General features: G+C 41.2%; 1 protein-coding gene across 2 annotated transcripts in view; it reads left to right on the top strand.

Annotated features, from left to right (window-relative positions):
* Positions 1-18599: 18599 nt before the first annotated feature.
* Positions 18600-20759, top strand: part of CNOT10 (CCR4-NOT transcription complex subunit 10) — a 28895-nt gene continuing 26735 nt past the window's right edge. The window contains exons 1-2 of one of the 2 annotated variants that reach the window (XM_054991910.1): positions 18600-18791; positions 20033-20127. In XM_054991910.1, coding sequence (XP_054847885.1) covers positions 18770-18791; positions 20033-20127 — 117 coding nt within the window. In that variant the 5' untranslated portion in view covers positions 18600-18769. Of the gene's footprint in view, positions 18792-20032; positions 20133-20759 lie in introns of those variants that run through there. The other variant, XM_054991911.1, reaches the window with a different exon arrangement.

Genomic DNA, 20759 nt, shown 5'->3' with positions numbered 1-20759 from the left:
TTTCAAAATCATTAGCCTTTCTATAGCATATTTTCCCAGAAAGTGCTGGCAAACAACAATTTCCACCAAGCAGAGGTGTTTTTTTTTTTTGAAAAAATTTTTATTGGGTTAGAATCCGTTATTTTTACATTTACATTCAATTTTCCCCAAATTTTTCATTTCTAACCCCCTCCCTTTCCCCCCCTTTTGTTGACTTCCAACAGTTTTCCAACCCTTTGTCCCTTTTCCCTTACTTCTATTAAATTTCTCTATCTAAAACAAATACATATTCTCCATTATACTAAGCAGTACATCCTTAACTACTTTTCTTATTGTATACCCAAACTGTAAGTCTTTGTTTCCATCTTGGATAAACAATTTATCCCATTTTCCAATTTTGAATATTTCTATATATCATAAACCTATATATCATAAACCATAAAAATCTTACACATTTAAATCAAACAATTTGACTTATTCTCTATGTATTACTCATTCTATCTTTTTATGGTAATTCTATATAACTCTCGTCACATAGTCAATCAATTTGACTCGTCTATACATTCAGTTTGGTGCATTATACAAATCTTATCAAAGAAAGAAAATATTGTTGATTACTCAATCCGTATATTTAATCCTTATCCTTAATTATTTTCTATCAATATTCTATTTATTAACCAATATATATCTATATATATATCAATCTGTTAATCTAACTGCTTATAAATTCACATTTATCTCTTCCCCCCCCCCCCGGTAAAGTCACCCCCCTCTACATTTTATTATACTTCAGTAGTTCTCAAACTGCCACAGTTTTCCTCCCACCTCCCATTTCTTCTCCAGATATTGTTTCAGCTTCTCCCAATCTGTGTTAAACTGCCCTGAGTCCAGATTTCTCAGTTTTCTTGTCATCTTGTCCATTTCTGCCATGTACAGCAATTTGTAGGTCCAATCTTCAATAGTTGGCACTTCTTGTACTTTCCATTTTTGCGCATACAAAAGTCTAGCTGCTGCTGTCATATAAAATATCAACGTCCTATGATGGGCTGGAATTCCCTCCATTCCCAAGTTTAGTAGCAGGAGTTCTGGGTTCTTATTTATTTGAAATTGTAAAATTTCACTCATTTCTCTTATTATTTCCCCCCAGTACTGCCTAGCTACCTCACACGACCACCACATATGATAGAGGGAGCCCTCATGCTTCCTACATTTCCAGCGTTTATTAGAAGTGTTCAAATTCCCTAGCGCAATCTTCTTTGGTGTCATGTACCAACGATAAATCATTTTATAGATATTCTCTTTAATATTTGTACATGTCGTTGTCTTCATTGTAGTCTTCCACAAGTATTCCCATGCCTCCATTGTTATCTCTTTGTTAAAATTTATAGCCCATTTCACCATTTGTGTTTTAACTGTCTCATCCTCAGTATACCATTTCAACAGTACTTGGTATACCTTGGATATTCTTTTCTTGTCCTCTTTAAGAAGGGTCTGCTCTAGTTCCGAATTCTCTATTCGTATACCTCCCTTTACAGAGTCCGAGTTATACAAATCTCTGATCTGTCTATACTGGAACCAGTCGTAATTCGGTGATAGTTCCTCTTGCGTCTTTATTCTAAGTTTAGATGCTTCTATTTTAGTTATTTCTTTATAAGTCAAACATTGTCTTTCGTTATCAACAGCTCTCGGGTCTATCACCTCATATGGAACCACCCACCAAGGAGTTCCTTCTTGTAGATAAATTCTGTACTTCTTCCAGATTGTGTATAGACTTCTCCGTACAAAATGGTGCAGGAACATCGAGTTGACCTTTACTTTGTCATGCCATAGGTATGCATGCCATCCAAATATTTTTTTATATCCCTCTAGGGCTAATAGTTTCTTGTTCTTTAATGTCATCCACTCTTTCAACCAAACTAGGCAGATTGCATCGTGGTAAAGTCTCAGGTTGGGCAGTTGCATTCCGCCTCTTTCCTTTGCCTCTTGTAAAACTTTCATTTTCACTCGAGGCTTCTTGCCTGCCCATACAAAATCTGATATTTTCCTCTGCCATTTTTCAAATTGTTTAGAGTCTCTGATGATTGGTATTGTCTGTAGCAAAAACATCACTCTTGGTAACACATTCATTTTAACCGCTGCAATCCTACCCAACCATGACAGATTGAGCCTATTCCATTTAATCAAGTCTCTCTCAATCTGAATCCACAATTTTTCATAATTATTCTTGAACAAATCTATATTCTTTGCAGTCAGTTCAATTCCCAAATATTTCACCTTACTTGTTACTTCACAATCCGTTGTTTCCATTAACAATTGTTGTTTCTGCTTAGTCATGTTTTTGCATAGTATCTTTGACTTCTTTTTGTTAATGAAGAAACCTGCCAAGTCTCCAAACTCCTTGATCTTATCTATCACTTTTGGCATGTTCTCCAGTGGGTCCTCTACAATTAACATTATGTCATCCGCAAATGCTCTGACCTTGTATGAATAGTCCTTTATTTTTATTCCTCGAATTTCCTCGTCTTGTCGTATTTGTATCATCAGAATCTCCAATACTAAAATGAACAACAGTGGAGACAACGGGCAACCTTGTCTTGTTCCTTTGCTTATAGTCAATTTCTTGGTCAATTCATCATTCACCACAATTGCTGCAGTCTGGTCTCTGTAAATTTCCTTAATTGCTCTGATGAATCTTTCTCCTAATTGTAGCTTTTCCATAGTGGCAAACATAAAGTCCCAGTTTAAGTTGTCAAATGCCTTTTCAGCGTCAACAAAGAAGAACCCAACCTCTTTATCACAACGCTTATCATAATATTCAATAGCATCAATCACTGTCCTTAAATTATCTCTTATTTGTCTGTCTGGCAGAAAGCCTGCTTGCTCCTCCTCTATAACTTCCGAAAGCCACTCCTTCAGTCTCTCCGCCAGTAAAGCAGAGGTGTTTGAAAGAAACCTTTCAAAAATGCAGCACAATATGGTAAGGAGTATGAGGCCTATCCTTGACCTGTTTTTATGGATCATTTGCAATTGTTATTGCCTTGGGCATTTTCCAGACCTTTAATATGAGAATATAGCAGTACTCTTACTATTTCACTTGTGTTCATATCCAGCAAAAACAACTGTCTTCTTATAATAGACATGGGACTATTATTGCTGCCATAGGGTGGCTATATTCTGGCTAGGACAGCTTTTTTTTAACTGAAGGAAGAGGTGAGCAGTAGTGTTGAAGGAAAAAAGGAGAGGGGGAACCTGATAAAAAGCCGTTTCAAATGATCGGAACATTCAAAATGGAGTTGTTTGCAAGACAAACCAGTAATATGACTTGAGATAATATTAGAGGTACCATCTAATAGGTGCCCATCTCACTGGCCTAACTCCCCATTCTCATAAGAAAATCATTGCCCTTCCTATAGTATATTTTGCTAGAAATTGCTGGCAAACAACAGTGTCTACCAAAGGGAGGTGTTTGCTGAATAGCATCATTTGGCTTGTTTAATTATCTATGGTAAACCATGGTGTCTGGAAAAGAGAGCATTCGCACGAATTATATGTCAACTTTGGAACTCCCTAATGGTGAGCCAAAAAACCTGAACATGAAGATGTACTCCCTGTAGGATTTTTCTACAAGTATAGGAAAATGCATGCACATAATCATACCTAACAAATACGCATTCTATATTTTTTACACAACAACATGCTATTGGCCATCATGGCTTCACATTCTGTGTGCTGGTACTGAAAAATTCAGTATGTTGTAAGACAGTGTATTACTGTTTTCCTATACAGAAATTGTATCTGAGCTGGAAAATTGTCACGTGTAGTAGATCTTAGTGTCTTCTAAAAGCAGCATAAAACCTTATTAATTCGAGATTCGTTTGGGAAGCTTATTACTGGGTATGGACTGCAAGTTATCTATTTTTTTAAAAAAAATAAAGCATATACATACATACGTAATTTGATCACGGATTCTACTGTGGAAGTACACTCACTGCTTTTTATTTGGAGATACAATATTCTCTCCCCAATTATGCTAGGAGCACTATTTCTTTATTTTTACAGATGGAACCAACTTTGCACAGCCCTGATCGGCTAGTCTAGCGCTAACCATTACTCCTCCCTGAAGCATTTTAAACATTTTATAAATTGATTCTATTATTTAAAATGAAGGGGATCGTGCAATCTGATTTAGCCTAGACCAACTTTGCAAGGGATTGCATTGTTAATGTATTACATTTCTATCTAGTACTTAAAAATGTAAAACAGCAGAAAGCCTGCCTGAAGGCTGTAGGAAGTGCAGTTCATCATTCAGTTTGCTGGCCAGTATGGCTGGTTGTCAAATGTGTCCTAAAGGCAGGAGTAAAGCACAGCTTGAACTGCAGGAGAAAAACAAAACACAGGAAGTGCCACGGTTAACATGTACATTGCTCGATAAGTATTTTGTTTTCTAACTGTTCTCTAACCTGAGCCTTCAAAAATTAGGGAAGCTAAAAAGAAATCAAATTGTTAACATTTAATTGAATCATGCTGTTGTTTCTATTTAAACTAAGAATGCTAACCCTTGGCCACCCCTGAGATAGCTGAAGTCTATCATTTTGTCAATCCTAGTATTCATTGCTTGCATTGCATGGGTTAAATCTCTATGCATGTTGCCCTTTTGGGAATCTCATAAAAATTTAAAATGTATTTGACAAGGCTACTGCAAGAAGCAACTTTAAAAATAAATGAATAACCAATGCAGGGAAGGGGGGAAGTGTGGGGGAGGGGATTTAAAAATGCATAGAGTAAGCACACATAAAGGTTAGGGAAGAACATGTGATAATAATGAAAAGAGAGTCTTGGTAGGAAAGACCAGTGCAGAGAGGCGCTGTTTCTAGACTCTTCAGTATCTTTACAAATCATTAGTCCTTACTGAAAATGTATTGCTGGTGACAGACTTGCCAAATTTCATTCATTTTGCTGAAGGCACAACCCTTTTTCTTCCCCTCCTACTTCATTTAAAAAAAATTAGTCTCATTGCTTTGCCCTCTTGCAGTGGAGGTTTTTACTGGGGCTGCGGACATTTCTGATTCTTCTCAGCTATTTATATATCCTGTCATACTGTTGCTCATTGCCTTAAAATATCATTTAATGCTTCGGCTTTCAACACATAAAATCCATCCTCACTGGAACATGAAAGGGGAAATACATGGTCATTTGCAGATTTAGGAACTAACACACTCCCAGGATTGGCAGGAAACCATTCTCAAAAGCAATTCCAATAGCAGTCGTCTGAGATGGATGTGTATGTTATTGCTTTGTAGCAAGATATAAAAACAAACATGGGGAAAGTAATGGTGAAGGAGAGCAGGCACACAGGTACACGCAGATCATTTTTTATCCTTAGGATATGTATGCTACAAAATCAAAAATCAACTGAATAGTCATTCCTTTTCCCCCATAGAATTTTAGGGGAGCTTTCGGGGGGGGGAGAGGAGGACTAGGGACCTCTAACAGGTTGTTCATCCCCAGCAACAATGGTCAAGAGACTTCTGACCATGCCAAATTACTCCACATGATTATATAGAGATGCTCTATACAGTGAGGGAGTTGGTCCATTTAACCCATCTTTTTTTCTGTCTCAACAAGCTGCAGCTCTTCTAGATCTTAAGCAAAGGCCGCTTACTTGTGCCAGTTATTTCTTATCCTCTTAACTAGAGATACCTAGGATGGACATACAAAACAAGCTCAACCACTGTATGACTGATTAAAAATACATTTCTAATGCCAATTAGTATTATAGTTTTACTTTCACATTATAAACAAATTGTGTGCCAGTGTGGCGTAAGAGTATCAGACAAGGGCTAGGAAGAGGCAGGTTCAAAATCCCTATGCAATGCTGGCATTCACATGCTGAGCTTGAGCCCGTCACTCTCTCTCGGCCTTGCCTATTTCCAGGTTTGTTCTGAAGATAATGCACTCAAAGAAAAGAGAACCATGGACAGTGTCTGAGCGGCTTGGAGAAAGAGCAGGATAAAAATAGGATAGCTGAAGCAAGAAATGTAGAGCAGAGAGCTCTTCAGAAGATGCCAGGTCCTGATTTTCATCATGTTTGTCTTATAAAATGAAAGGTTAAATCTCCAGGGTAGCTGTTATCCCATATTCTTCAGCTATGTGTGTGCTGACTGGCTATTGTCAGTTAGTGATGAGGAAAATACAGTCTGAATAATTTTGATTTTTAGAAGCTTTCATGTAAATCAAATCCTAATTTAAATGAATGCAGCTCGCAATGGTAGGCAGAGTCCCAACTGCAACAGTAGGTCTAAGGCTGAACCTTGTGCCATAAAACACATGAAGCCTGTTTAGAGCCTGTCCTCACAGTGCTTAATTCAAAGATCAGGTGCACTGTCTGTAGTCCTGAATTCACCCGGGCTCCAGCCTGCACTTATCTCCTGCTGACATTGCTCACAAGGATGACTGCAGACTTAGCATGAGATCTGTGTTAAGTATTGTTAGTTCCCTATTTAGTTTATTCTTGTATAGGCGCAAGAATAGCACCACTGAATATATTGACTCGGCAGCTTTTCCAAATCATTAACTTGAGCAAGAAAAACAGGTAGAATAACCAATATACCTCTTGAGTCAATTCAGACTAAACACCTTTGTCCCTGTCAGGGGTCATTTTGTAGAAAAAGAGCTGGAGGGACTCATTAGCATAACTCATTAGCATATGCCACACCTCTTGCCATCACCGGAAGTGTGTCATTAGTATAACTGATTTGCATATGCCACACCCCCTGACATCACCTATTCTGGCTATTTTGGACCCAATCCTGGCCATTCAGGGCCGAAATTGGGCCCAAAATGGCAAAAAGGGGCTGAAAAGGGGCCCAAAATGGTCAGGATTGGGCTGCTGATGAGCAGGAGAGTGATCCACCACCCATCAGAGGCCTGATCCAGGCCGTTTCGGCCCCAATCCAGGCCGAAACAAGCCCAAAATGGCCGAGAGTCAGGTGGGTGGGGCCACATGACATGTGACCTCTTTGGGGAACTGCCAAAACTGCATTCCTGCGCGTTCCCCCTCGAAATGAGCCCTGGTCCCTGTTAATCTTCACATTGATCAGTCTTCACAGTCTCTGATCTTAACCCATCTTAGTCTGCTGATGCTTTCTAGAGCCTTTAATTTTTCCTTCCCTATTTATTTATTTATTTATTTAATTACATTTCTAGACCACCCTCCCTGTCAGACAGGCTCAGGGCGGTGTAACAACATCCAATTTTTACATAAAGTTTAAAACAATAAAAACATTATAAAAACATTAAAACACTATTCCATACACAATTAAAATTTCTCAATTAGTGGATATAAAAATTAAAATACAGCATTTTAGATGCTGAACCTAAGTGAAGCTCCTTTACTGACACTCTTGTACTGTCCCATAGACAATAATGTAAAAGCACAACCAATGGTTAAAAATGCTATTTAGGGGAAGCCATAAGGAAAATAACATTTTTGAATAAAACAATGTACATGTTTTAGCTGGCAATCTACTGCTGCCTCTCAGTTATACTTTGCACCCTTCAGATTAGCAAATTGCAATAAACACTGCACCAAAGAATCAACTTGACATAGGCTTGGACTGGGCACCACCCATATATTTTGAGAAACAGTGACTGTTCCCTTCTTTAGTCATCGCCTTTTTCTCATGACTGTACCTTTCAAAATTAGTTTATCTCCACCCTTGGGAAAAATGGGCACCTTTTATTTTCTAGTTATGTCCCTGCCTGTTAATGCTCAACCTCTGGAAGCCTCTAATTATTCAGGTTGCCCAGTAACTAATTCTTGCGTTTGGGTCATTTCTTTCGAATTCTCTCCCATATTAAGAGCATACACATATGACAGGAAAGCCACAATAGACTCACACATATTCCTTAGTATCCTTTATGAAAGTGGCTTTCTTCTTTTCTCCCATTTGGGGATTCTTGATCCTAGTATTCCTCTATTAGGGCAGGAACAAATCTTTACAGGACAAGAATATTTGCAACTCTGTGCTCAAAGGTCACATTTCTTAATTTCTATGCATAATAGAAGACAATTTTTATTTTACAAGCAAAATCCAAAACCCATATAAAAATAATTTGAACTAGGCAGAATGCTTTGGGTATTTTTTCATCTATTTTTGTTAATTTATTTGTAATTAGATCCCCTCCCCCTTTTTCACTTTATAACACCTATTAGGTGTTTATAATCAGAACTGATCCAGCTGTATTTGCAGCCAGTTAATCACATGCAACGACCAATAGATTTGGATATAGAAGTACATCCCACCCCCATTACATCAGATGAGAGAATCACAGTGTGGGCAGTTTATGTATCCAGAAGTGTGTCTGCAATGACAATAGACATGGAAGGCTTCTTATCCACAGACTATTTCTTGTGCTGCCTGGTGGGTGGAAAAGTTAAAAGACTAATAGTTTGAATGGGGTTTACTTCTCTAGTGCCTTTGAGAAAGGCTGAAGGATATGTGGGTGACATTTCATGGTCCCAAAGATTTTTAAAAACACAATTTAGAGCAGGCTGATTTTGAAAGTGTGTCAGTAGAATCAGCCACTAGTTATTTTTAGCAACTTCTAAAAGCTTATTAGGCAGATACAGTTAATCCATTAAAGGATTTGCCTGTATTCATAGTTTAATAAGTAAGCCGGTGGAATTAAGCCACGAGAAGTTTGCAGTTACTGACTGACTTTATTTCTACATTTTTACATTAAAATTTACATTTAATTATAATTTTAATAGCTTTTCTGTCAATCAGATTGAACTCAATAGGATTGGTTGAAGAAGCCTAGTGTGAAAGCTGTATGCTATTGGTGGTAAAATGTTACTACTTTTAGGCTGTTAGTGGGTTGTTTCGTTGTGTGCAGATAAGATTGGTTATTGCAAGATTTTAATGTTAGACACTGCCATTAATACATTGACTGTTTTATTGTGGTTTTAATTATATTAATTATATTCAATTATCCTTATATTCATTGTTTATAAATAACCAGGTATGATTAAGCTAAGAAAATTGCAGGATATAAAATGTAAATAAGTAACACAGCGCAGTATTGAAGACCACCATGCCACCGGCAATGGCACACCTGCATACCTGCGGTGCTGCTCATCTGCTCATTAAGGACCCTTGCAGGAGAGCTATGCCAACAGCTGAGCCCAGCAGGGTGCAGCGAGCCACAGCAGGAGGCGCACACACCCCTTTTCCCAATAACCCTGCCAGCACCCCCCAGTGGCTGTGCAGCCCCCATAGCAGCCCCAAGTGACAAGCAAAGGCGCAGCCAATGCATATGCTGTGATCCCGGCTGCCCATCAACATCTCCACCCCCCCCCCCCACCAGAGAGCAGACAGCCACGGACCACATGTCCCTACAAGTCACAGCACTCGCATCAAGGCGCCCAGCTGGCGGAATGCTGTCCAGAGGGACCCCCAGCACCAAGAGGGTGGTCCTATCACTGATTGTGTAGGGCATGGGCCCAAATCCCCCCCAGCTCTACTGGGGGTACCTAGCCACCCCACACAGCCTGAGTAGCTGGACCCTCACTATGGGGACTGCCCCCGCGTCTGTAGCCTTGCAACACCCTCCCATGCTGGCACTGTGTGGCCCGCTGGACAGGGCCCATCTCTCTCACCAGGCTGCTCACATATGGTGTGACGATGGTGGTCTGCTCACTGGTCTCTACCCCTCCCCCCGCCTGCCACAAGGATCTGTTTGCAGATGAGGGGGATGTACTAGTGATAACCTCTCTTGGCTGTGCCCTGCCAGGGAGGTGTTAACGGTGATCTTGCTCTGGCAGTTGCCACGGCAACCCCATGTTCTCACACAGCTGCTGGCTGACTTCCCCACACTGGAGTGAGATGGCCACTTGCCATGACCAAAAGGCTCTCCGGAGATGGTGGGTGGGGAGACAGGGAATGGGAGGCTCATCCAGCATGGTCAGCCCTCGGACTACTTAGACCGGTCCAGTTGGGACTGTGACCCAGCAAGTACTGCAAGATAGCTGCTGCATTCTCACGCCACGTGCTCCAATGTCCCTGGACCCATTTTCCATGTGGAAGCACTGATCCAGGGGGGGGCCACAGCCCTCTTCACCTCTTCTTTTTCTTTGATATTATCTGGGTTAATGATCCCCATCAGAATGGGAAAATGGCAGGCAGCCACCTGTCCACTACTTTCACTGGAGAAGACGCCTACAGGGATGGGGAGCTTCCCTCCATGTGTGTGAGCGCACAAAGCACAGACTGGCCTGCCCCCCATGGATCATCCTTGCCCTCCTGGCCACCATGGGCATCTGCATAGCCTCTGAAAGCCCCCTCCCATACATGGGTGAAACTCTACATTCCACCCTGTTTGCCTAACCACCAACCACCATGTGAGGAGGGGACTGGGTGGGACAGAGACAGCAGGCAGCTGCAGCCCCATAGGGTCAACAGTCCCCCCCCGCTCTATTTGAAGTCCAAGCCACTCAATTGGGGAGAGGTGTCTGGTGGGTCCTTTGGGCTGCCACTTCCCTGGCAGCCCAGGAACGAGTGGCGGGTGGGGAAAAGCTACTGTCATCCACAGGCAAACAAACAAGCAGGGAGGGAATTGTTGTTTTACACAGACTTTATTGAACTGCCAAAAGTTAAGATGATGTTGGCAATGCATATTGCCAGCTTCCCTTGCCCGGGAAGGGAGCTGCACCTGTTTGTGTAGCAGTTGGAGCCACAAAAGGCATTCCTCATGCTGCTGTCTCAGGAGCAAGGTTGAGTCCCAGGCTGCTTGGGGAACAGCTCATTGGGCTGACCATGGATAGCACCAAAGAAGGATCACCAGGGACTGGAACAACCATGTACCTTGGCCTTCCTGATAGGTCGCAGCCTACCTGAAAGGGAAACAAAGACATGTGTGGCAAGGGGCCTGATGTCATGTAAGCCACAGCCAGATCTGCCAAGCCCTGGGAGAATGTCAGTGGCTGGGGGCAACAGCAACTCTATTGTCACAGGTGCTGCCAGCAACCAGATGACTGATACTCCTCTGACAAGGAAGAGCTCATTTGCATCTGCATGTTGTGTCCCATGGCTGCTTGGAGCTCTTATCCTGTGAGGGAAACAGTCAAGGGGTCATGAGCCCACCATCACAGGGTAATTATAAGAGCAAGTACTCAGTCGCCTTGACCCACAGTCACACTCTCATCACTGCCTGAGAGGGAGTCCAGCCAAGGGAATTTGAATGGAGCCTAGAATAGGATGCTGGGAGCCCTCCCTTGAAACAGCTGTGTTTCTCTGGTTCTCTGGGTGACTGCCTCTTTGGTAGGTATGAGCCAGGCTCCCCTCAGTGAGGCTCAACTGCAGAGACCAACATTGGGGGGTTGCCGGTGAGGGAAGACAGTAGGCCAGTGTGAAACAAGTAAGCCAGGGCAGCCAGCTCCTCAGCTCCTTCTCACTCATTGGTGCACCCAAGCCAGGACTCAAAGAGAATCTACATGAGACGCCCGGGCACGTGTCGGGTCCTGCAATGTTCCCTGGGTAGTGTAGTCTTACAAAGAACAGCTACTCCATGTGATTCTCTGCCGGGGGGGGGGGGAGCGGTGGAGGGATTCTCTGTCTCTTGCAAAAAACCTCAGCTCAGGTTTTCCTCTAGGAGCTTGGAGTGTGTGTGCGGACGTAACAGGAGGCAGGAAATCCAGGGTGGCTTTTTGCAAAAGGGAGAATCTGCGATGCGATTCTCCACCAAGAGCAGGGGGTGAGGACTGAGATAGATATAGGAAAAGTTGTCGGGCCTGGCAAAGGTGGAAAAATGCAGATCTAGCCATCATGTTTGTCCATAGAAAGCTTAGAATCAAGCCAAACCCCAAATCCTTGCACAGTGTGAGCGTTTTTTTCTAAAGAAAAGAGGGAGATGGAGGCTTTCTTACAGATAAAATGTCAGATTCCCCAAATACAGCCTTGTTCTTCCTCTCAGTTTTCCATGCAGGCCTGGTCTGACAAAACTATCAAGAAGAAGAAGGTGGACAGAGAGCTGCATGTATTTTATATGCAAGTCTTATTTGGCCATTTTCTACCCCATTAATTAGTGATTTCCTTTCCAGCTTTTTAAAAAGGGTCTGATCTGGCCAGAGGTCTGTTTTATGGATAGTTTTTTGCTATCTTTTCTGTGCTGCTTTTAATGTCTAATCTTTATTGAAACATTTTAATTGCAAGCCATCTCGAGCAGGACTCTGAAGAGGTGGCAATCTCCTAAATAAAATTAATAAATAACATTATATTCTGTGTTCACATCTCTTTTCTAATATTTGCTTAAAATGCTTACTCTAGTATTTTGGCCATGCATATGTTTTAATAGCTATTGTGCAAATTAAACCTCCCAAACAAAATTTAATTTAAACAAACATAAAATGCAGCTAGCTGAACTGGTACATAACTCTGTTGGGTCTCATCACATACAGTTCCTTACCTGAATGGGATATAGAAGCCAAGACTCCACATCTGTTATTTTCTGTGTATTACAGGAGAGGAGGGGAAAGAAGACAAACATTTGACTACCTCACAAAGCCAATTAACTGTGGAAAGGTTAGTAAAGTTAAGCAGGCAGCCAAACCATGTTGCTTGAAAGCAGCTTTGTGTTTTAGACTCTCACAAGAGGGTGCAGGACACCAACTGAACAAAGGGGAAATAGAGGATTCTCTGTTCCTAAAAAGACTCTTCTTATGTTCAGATTGGAGTGCCCCACATTTACATCAACACTTGTACAAATTTCAGTTCAGGTTTCTGTTCTCTTCTTCCATATTTGTAGGAGAAAATTGTACTTACCAAAGAAATTCAAGTTGTAAAAGGGCCAGAAAACAAAAATGACATCCTGACCCTAGCAGTAGTCAACAATAACCATCAGACAGCACTGTTATAAGTGAAGCTTTAAAGCTAAGTTCAGATAATACCCCTTGAAGAGACACAGTTCTCTAGTGCTGTATTTCTGGCTCTGAAAGCCAACCACTCGATAAGCTTTCCTCTTCCTTTCTCCCAAAACGTTTTTCATTGTTAGAATTGACTGAAACAAGGAAAATGACTCATAAAATGCCGTTCCCTGTTTATCTTTTACCAACACTGACGGTCGAGGCAAGGAGGCAGTAACAGATCATGGTAATTTTTATGTAAATTTGCAATCACTCTGGTAATACTCAGGTAGAGAGAGATCCAGTTTTCAATAATTGAGAGCTTTTGTGTGAGGATTGACTTAACAGCTGTGACAGGCCTCTATTCTTCACTTACACTGGTTAATTTAGGCCCACTTTGTATCATTCTTTAAAAGCAACCGCACCTTATACCTAGACTGTTTACATTTATATTTATGTCCCTGCATTCAGTGGTTAATATTTAAAAATAATAAGAGATGTCCAATTTAGTCTGCTTGAACTCCTGTGTTGAAAGTCTGGCTTTCTATTCCTAGATGTGTTTGGATTTGCTATGATTACCAGAAGTGAGGGAAAGGTGCATGTGCTTGGTGGCATTCTCTTTCAGTACTGTCCAGGTTCCATGATGGACAGTGCCATCTTAAGTAGAGTTACACCCATCAAAGGCCATTGACTTCAACAGAGATAGAAGGTTGTAATCCCACTCAGGATGGCATAGTGAAAAAAGATTCCATGGCTGAAACCTGGAATTAAATTAAACACTCCTTAAATTACTGCATGAGCCCAGTTCAAAGAGTTGGTTATTAAATGGCAACAACCTGTAAGCAGGGCTGGTTCCTGGTCTTTTGGTACCCTAGGCCAATTACTAACCTGGCACTCCTTCTCACCACAGGCTGGGTGCACATGAAGCCACTGCAGACCGGGCACGCATGGACCCAAGTGGGCAAAGAGCTGCCACCTCCTTGCAAGCCAGGTGGGTGTGGAGGGAACTCAGCAGGGATGTGATGCCATAGAGTCCACCCTCTGAAGCTATTTTCTCCTGGAGAACTGTTCTCTGTAGTCTGGAGATCACTTGTAATTCCAGGAGAACTACAGACCCTACCTGGAGGTTGGCAAACCTAGAGGAAAGTTAATCATATTGTATTGTCACTATAATGAGAGAAAATGAAGAATTATTGTTAATTAGTAGCTTCATGGGTTGCATTTGCTCAGTATTGGAAGCAAGATTAAAAATGCAGTGATTATGTCTACACTGAACTCCCCAAAAATTTAAAATAATGGCATCATTCATAGAGGACTGATCCAATTTTTAAAAATGATTTAATTGTATTATTTTCTGCCATATGCACAATAAGGCAAATGTTCATATTTTTTACTGGACTATGATAGATAAGGCACATCAGAGATAGCTACTGTTAGTTTGCACACAGCTGCCAGCTAGTGAGGATGCAGATCCAGGAGGTAAGAAAAGGTGCAAGCCACACACTGCACCTTCTCCCACACTGCCTACAGTTGGGAGGAAGCTGAACCCTAGGGTTGTGTTGTCTCACCTTATTGTGGCAATCCAAGTAGCCACTTGGCCACTTAAGCTAAGAACTTGTTCAGAGGGACTTGATGAAACCAGGGGCAGAATGGGAAGTCTCAAAAGCTCTGTCATAAGCCAAGAATGGCCCCGTGGAGCTGCAAACCAACACTGTAAATGCCACTCAGCTCACACATGGACAGTGGCATACAAACTCTGCATTTGGCTCAGTCGTTGTGTACTTCTGTGGTGGTACAGGAGGCCACAACTGCTAAACTGACACAATCATGCTGCTACCAGAGGGCCCAAGCTAAGGGGCCCCATGATGCTGCCGGTGCTTGGTTGTGCTTGCTCCTGCCTGGCAGTTAGGGTTGCAGCTTTGACATTTTACCGGAACTCAATCCTGCACGGCAGATGTAATGACTAACCATAGTATGTTGTGATGTGAATGAGCCTGGGGATCCTACAACTTATGTATCAGCTCCTCTTTCCCTTGTGTATGGGTTGATGTTTCATTGTTTTTCATTCTGCTTGAGCCACAAACTATGGTTTATTCTCTTAACTCCATATAAGGGATTCCAAGCCACAGTTTAAACGTGGTTTGCGGGGAACAAATCAGAGTTTGTGGTTTGGGCATAATGACTAATGATGTTTACTGTGAAAGATGAAGCTTTTATCGACCTGTGCATGAGGGGAAGAGGGAGCGGAGGGAAAGAGTGTGAAACACAATGATCGTTCAAGCTCATTCTCATAGCGACAAGCCACATTTTATCATTTTATTGGAACCATTCCCATCTTTGTGTAAACTATTTCTACTGAAATGGCTAGGATAGCTCTTGTGAACCTTAGTCCCCATTGCTCAAAATATGTTTTTGGATCATCTAAACCTTTGCATACTTCTATACTGGAAGTTAATTTTTTCCTCTGCACTTCATGAATTTCATAAAATATTGTGACAATACTGTAGCTGGTGTGCTATAGGGGTGCAAGCATCCCACCCCAGCTTAGGTGCCAGATAGGACAACCCTGCTTCCTCACCTCTGCAGTGATTAGGGTGCCAGTTGCTGGGCTCATTTTTTTTAGATTGTAGTAGTTAGATACATTTAGATTTTACTGGCAATAAATAACGCTTCCTTTCAGACCTTTTCATATTTTAATCACACACCAATTTTTAAAAGGAAAATATTTTATTACATTGCATAGTAACCTGCAACATAACACCACCTAGTGGCACAATATTGTTTAACAAAATATTGCTACTTGTCCTTAACTTTTGAAGGTGTAGTATGTTCAAGAGGCAGCACTGCCATGTTTAGAACCATCCATACCCACTGAGAAACATTCACGTTGTTTTGACTGCTCCCTGGTGCATTGTCAGAGATCAAGCCAGCCAACCTCACAATACTATCAAACATATAAAAAATCAGATATTTTTCAAGCGTGCAACTGGACCCAAATCTTGCTCTTCTGCTACAGACTTGTTGCAGTAATATATATTAAAGTACATTGCAGTAAGAAATACTAAGCAATACACATGTATTCTAGGTGAACTTCCAAACTTTGCATGAACTGTCTTGTGTTTTTTTTTTCAAAATGTTAGGTAACCAAAACCGGTGTCACTTTCATCTTTGACAGCCAATTAAAAATAGTGGACTCTATCTAGATTAATGTTTTTCTATCAGAGAACGGACCAATGGTGACCTACCAACTTAACTCTTTCTGCCATTTCTAACAGATTTATAGTTTTGTTTTGCAAGTTGGATATAACATCACTTTGGGGCTAATTAGAAGGTAATACAATAGAAATTATGAACATTTAATGAAGCATCAAACCAATAATAGTTTGTTTATGCTATCACATGAAAAAAATCTTAGATATTTGCATAAGATAACCTATAAAACATGCAAAATTAGATAGTATGTTAGAGTTCTGATTGGAAGAAATCTCATGAGAATCTAGGTGAGAATTTTACCATTGCTATGGGAATCTTAATACATTTCATAGAAACTTTGTTTTAAACTTAGAGTTAATTAGGAAATGTTAACAAACCGAATTCTTATTGCTTTCCTGTGTTCGATTTTTGTAGGATTTATATTAATGACCATATATATATTGGTATCTTGCGTCTTTAAGAAACTAGAGTGTAATTCCAATAATAAAGGTAATGAATAAACTCTAGAAATGTGTCTGCGTACTTTGATGAGGAGCAAAGAAAAAGGACCCTATAAATAATGTACTGATAAGCAGTCCTGTTTGACAGGCCTTAGTAATCGCTGAGAGCTATCCAAGATAAAAGATAAATCTTTCTTTTTGGATGGTGGGGTCTTTGGTAAGGTGCGGATAACAGAGTCTGTTACAGACCAGCACAGCTACTCACCTGAATGCTTTTGCCAGGATTCTCTGAGCATTTATCCCCAGCTCCCATTAGAGATGAAATACCATCGAAAGCCTCCTATCTGTACCCAGGGGAATAAACTTTTACCATGCACACTGACAAAATTTTCTTAGGTATTCAACTGCCCTACACCATTACCATCTCTATTCACCAGTTGCACACTGTCCCATCTATTATTGAAGTTTTGCAGAATCAAGGCAATTTTGTCACGTTTTCATTTCTCCTATTTGTACAATCAATACTTGATACATTTCCCATATTTCCTTTAAAAAGATGTCTGAGCAATCACTCATTAACAATCCAGCTTCCTATGTATGCTAATATCTCATAACTGCTCTCAGTGTCAACATTTGGAAGGCTGGCAAGATTTGGCCAAATATTGGCATTCCTCTCAGTGGAAAGATTTGAGAGGTACCCTTGCTCTTCCTCTATTTGGCTTCAAGAACTATGTGACACTACAGCTGGGTGTCTGTCTTAGAAGGGTCTCAAAACACTTTATTATTGCTGAGTGCCAGTAATTTTTTTAAAGAAAACCTGCTGATCTTTTATTATGAATCAACAAATAACTATTATGGGAGAGAGCTTCAGCCCAATCGCCAAATGCCAGTTCCATGAGATCCAGTGGCATTAAATATGTTTAGCAAAAGCAACTTCACATAAATCTCCATGATCCAGGCTAGAGTTGTGCATGCTTAAAATTTCAGCATCTTAAGTGTATATAACGATAAACAGGATTGTGCCTGAAGAGTGTCCCCCACGGTTCAGAAAGTAACATTTTTCCATAAAGTATCCTATTTTAATCATTTTCAGCATTGCTTAGCAGTATATTCCTATTTTACAAATGCTAAAATTTTCACATTACATGTTTCTAGCTAGGGTTGCTAGTCTCCAAGTGGAGCTTAAAAATATCCCAGAACTACAACTGATCTCTAGAAGAAAGAGATCAGTTCCCATGGAGAAAAAGGCTGCTTTGGAAAGTGGACTATATAGCACTATATAGATCTGTCCCGTGGCTAAACCCCACCCCTACTGAGCTCCACCACCCAAATCTCAAAGAATGTCCCACCCTGGAGTTGGCAACCCTACTTCTAGCGCTGAGTAGAACTCCAGTCCTTGCAAGCAACCTGTTTACATACTTAAGGTCTTCTCTATCCCTATACTCTATACAGCAGCGAGCCAGAGAGAAGCCTTTCTAAAACGAAAGAGGAGCCAGGACGTGAGCACTAGAGTAAGGTATAGATTCTGATCAGGGCACAAGATTTTCTATTCCGACTACGGTGAATCAAACCACAATTATTTAGCGCAAAGAAAATGTTCAGCCGTTGGCTGAGAAGATTAAAAAATAATAATACAAAGCCTACAGTGACAGTCCAAACTTTAAAAGAGTCCAGTAGCACCTTTAAGACTAACCAATTTTATTTTAGCATAAGCTTTCGAGAATAAAATTGGTTAGTCTTAAAGGTGCTACTGGACTCTTTTTGATTTTGCTACCACAGACTAACACGGCTAACTTCTCTGCATCTAAGTCCAAACTTTGTCGGCAACCCGCCCCCAACTGGCACTACTGCTAAGCGAACCGCCTTCTGCACCCAAACGCTTTCCATTCATCCCATGGCACCAATCACGTGCCTTGATTCACCGCCCTCTGCCTTCGCCGTGGCTCCGCCCCTCCGCTTCGAAAGAGCTTGGCTCCGCCCACTCATCTGCCCATTGTGACGCTATGCGCTGCGACAGAGACAGGACGTCTCAGGCTAGAGCTTCCCCTTCCCTTTGAACCCGGAAGCAGATATGGTTTCTGTCAGAAGTCGTGGGGGTAAAAATTAGCCGTCCCCCCACTCGCGCGGTAGGGTTTCTGAGGCAGGGTTTTTGTGGAGGCGACCGAAATCGCGCGCCGGGGTTCGTGGAGAGTGCCTTGATACTGCGCGCGCGCTTCGACCGGGGTCCGCGAGGCAAATGGCAGCCGATAAAGGAGGCGGTGAGTCACAAAGGAGGCTTCTCCGGTTTGGGGGTATTGCGGGGTGGGGGCTTTTCGTTCTCCCTCCGCTCGGGAGGACTCTTTGATGTCGCGGCAGAACAAGATCCGTGTTCGTCAGATTCGCTGCCTCCATTGGATGGAAAGCTTCGCGTGTTCCTCCGCGCGGCTCGAAAGGGAGTGGCGCGTATCCTTGGAAAGGGTTGCCTGGCCTCTGGGAGGCCTCCGAGCAGTTTTATAAAACGTTTATCACTTGTGTTGGTGGGTTTTTTTTCCTACAGTGTAAGCCGCTTTGGAGCTCAGTGGGTGGAAAGGCGGGGTGCAGATTTTTTAAGTAAAAGGTTGAGGTCAAAAGAGTAGCTCTGCTGTCTCAAATCCACCCCCAAATTAAATGTTTAAGCAGCTTGTATTAAATGAGACTTTTCAGTTCTGACTCTGTAGACGCTAAATGCTGAACATTCGTAACTTCGGTTGGATTGTTACTTAAATCATGCCTTTCTGTGTGCATAACAGGGCTTGACAAATCCTGGGTGCCAGGTTACCTTGCAATTTCATTGTGGCTCCCAGAATTTTCAGCAATCACTGTGTCATATCTCTCTACAATCATCAATGGAAGTAAAGGATGGATGAATTTGTTTTGTAACTGTAGCTCCAATATCAGTTAAATAAAAAAAAATTAAGGCAACAACAGAATTTAAAATGGCGAGAAAGTTAATTTAGTGTTAGTGTTAATTTACAGTGCAATCCTATGGAGAGTTACTCCAGTCTAAGGCCACTGACTTAAATGGGCTTAGACCGGTGTAACTCTGCATAGGATTGCACTCTTAGTGTTTAGTGCTTTTGGGACTCTGAAGGCTGAAAAATGAGTTTGACTCCTAAAACTTTGCCTGACTCCTACAGCTGAAGAAAATTTGTCAAGGCAAAATCTGTCTTCATTCATTATTAATGTATTAATAGGTAATAGATTTTGCAAACAGTGTGAAACCTGATTTTCTGACGTGCTTACTACAGTACAAAACAACCTCACCAACCTAAACAGTTTCCTGAATTATTTGTTTGGTCTTTAGTGCCTTAAAATAGGCTTTTCTCAAATCATAAAAGAGCTTAAATATTACAATTGAGAGAGTCAAAATTGATGTATTAGGCATGGGTATAATTAAGAAGAATGCAATATGAGAGAATGTTTGCTTGAAATAGTTTGAAAGTGTGCTTGGAATTAACTATTATTTCTTACATTCTTGTAGATCAGGGAGCAGAGAAACAAGAAGGGACAAGTTCCTCTTCTGGCATTACTGATCAAGAAAAGGAGCTATCAAATAGTGCACTGCAAGCATTTATGGTAAGGTAATTCTTGAGATGCTAAATATGTTTTTACTTTAAGCATATTAAAACAATTAACGTAAGGCACAAGATGTTCTCCGCTTGCTATAAAATAAATATGTTGGGTAAGGTTGTAGGAACAGCATAAGATTGCCTAAGGAGGGCAAACGGAATCATTATTATTACTTCACATGCAATTGCCATCAATGACTTGTAAAAAACCCTTAGAATTTCTTTGTTGAGGAATTCTTGTTATTCCACTTAGCTTGTGGAAACTCAGGTGATGATGTTGGTCAGAAGTGCAGTTTATAAACCTCTTATTAACTGGCTGCATCCTTTCCTGGAAGATGAGGACCCAGTGACTGTCATCTTTATAATCTCAAAGTTTGTTTTTGCAGTGAGCTTTAAATGACTGTTCTTGTGAGCTGTAGCTGGAGAATGGAGCCAATTAAGAGTAGTGATGAAAAACTGTGATTGCTACCGGCTTATTTCTGGGCCCAGTTTAAAGAGTGAATAATCATTTGCTATATTTATGTTAACGTTTTGTTATGTTTTACCAGATTACTGATGTATACTTAGGGATCTTTTCTGAGGCTTATTGAGCTTCCTTTTAGCAAGGATGTATGCAGTTTGTAAACACAAGTAGAAGGA

The sequence above is a fragment of the Eublepharis macularius genome, chromosome 11 (assembly GCF_028583425.1).
Source record: "Eublepharis macularius isolate TG4126 chromosome 11, MPM_Emac_v1.0, whole genome shotgun sequence".
Classification (NCBI taxonomy): domain Eukaryota; kingdom Metazoa; phylum Chordata; class Lepidosauria; order Squamata; family Eublepharidae; genus Eublepharis; species Eublepharis macularius.
This window is presented reverse-complemented; position numbering and strand designations above follow the sequence as displayed.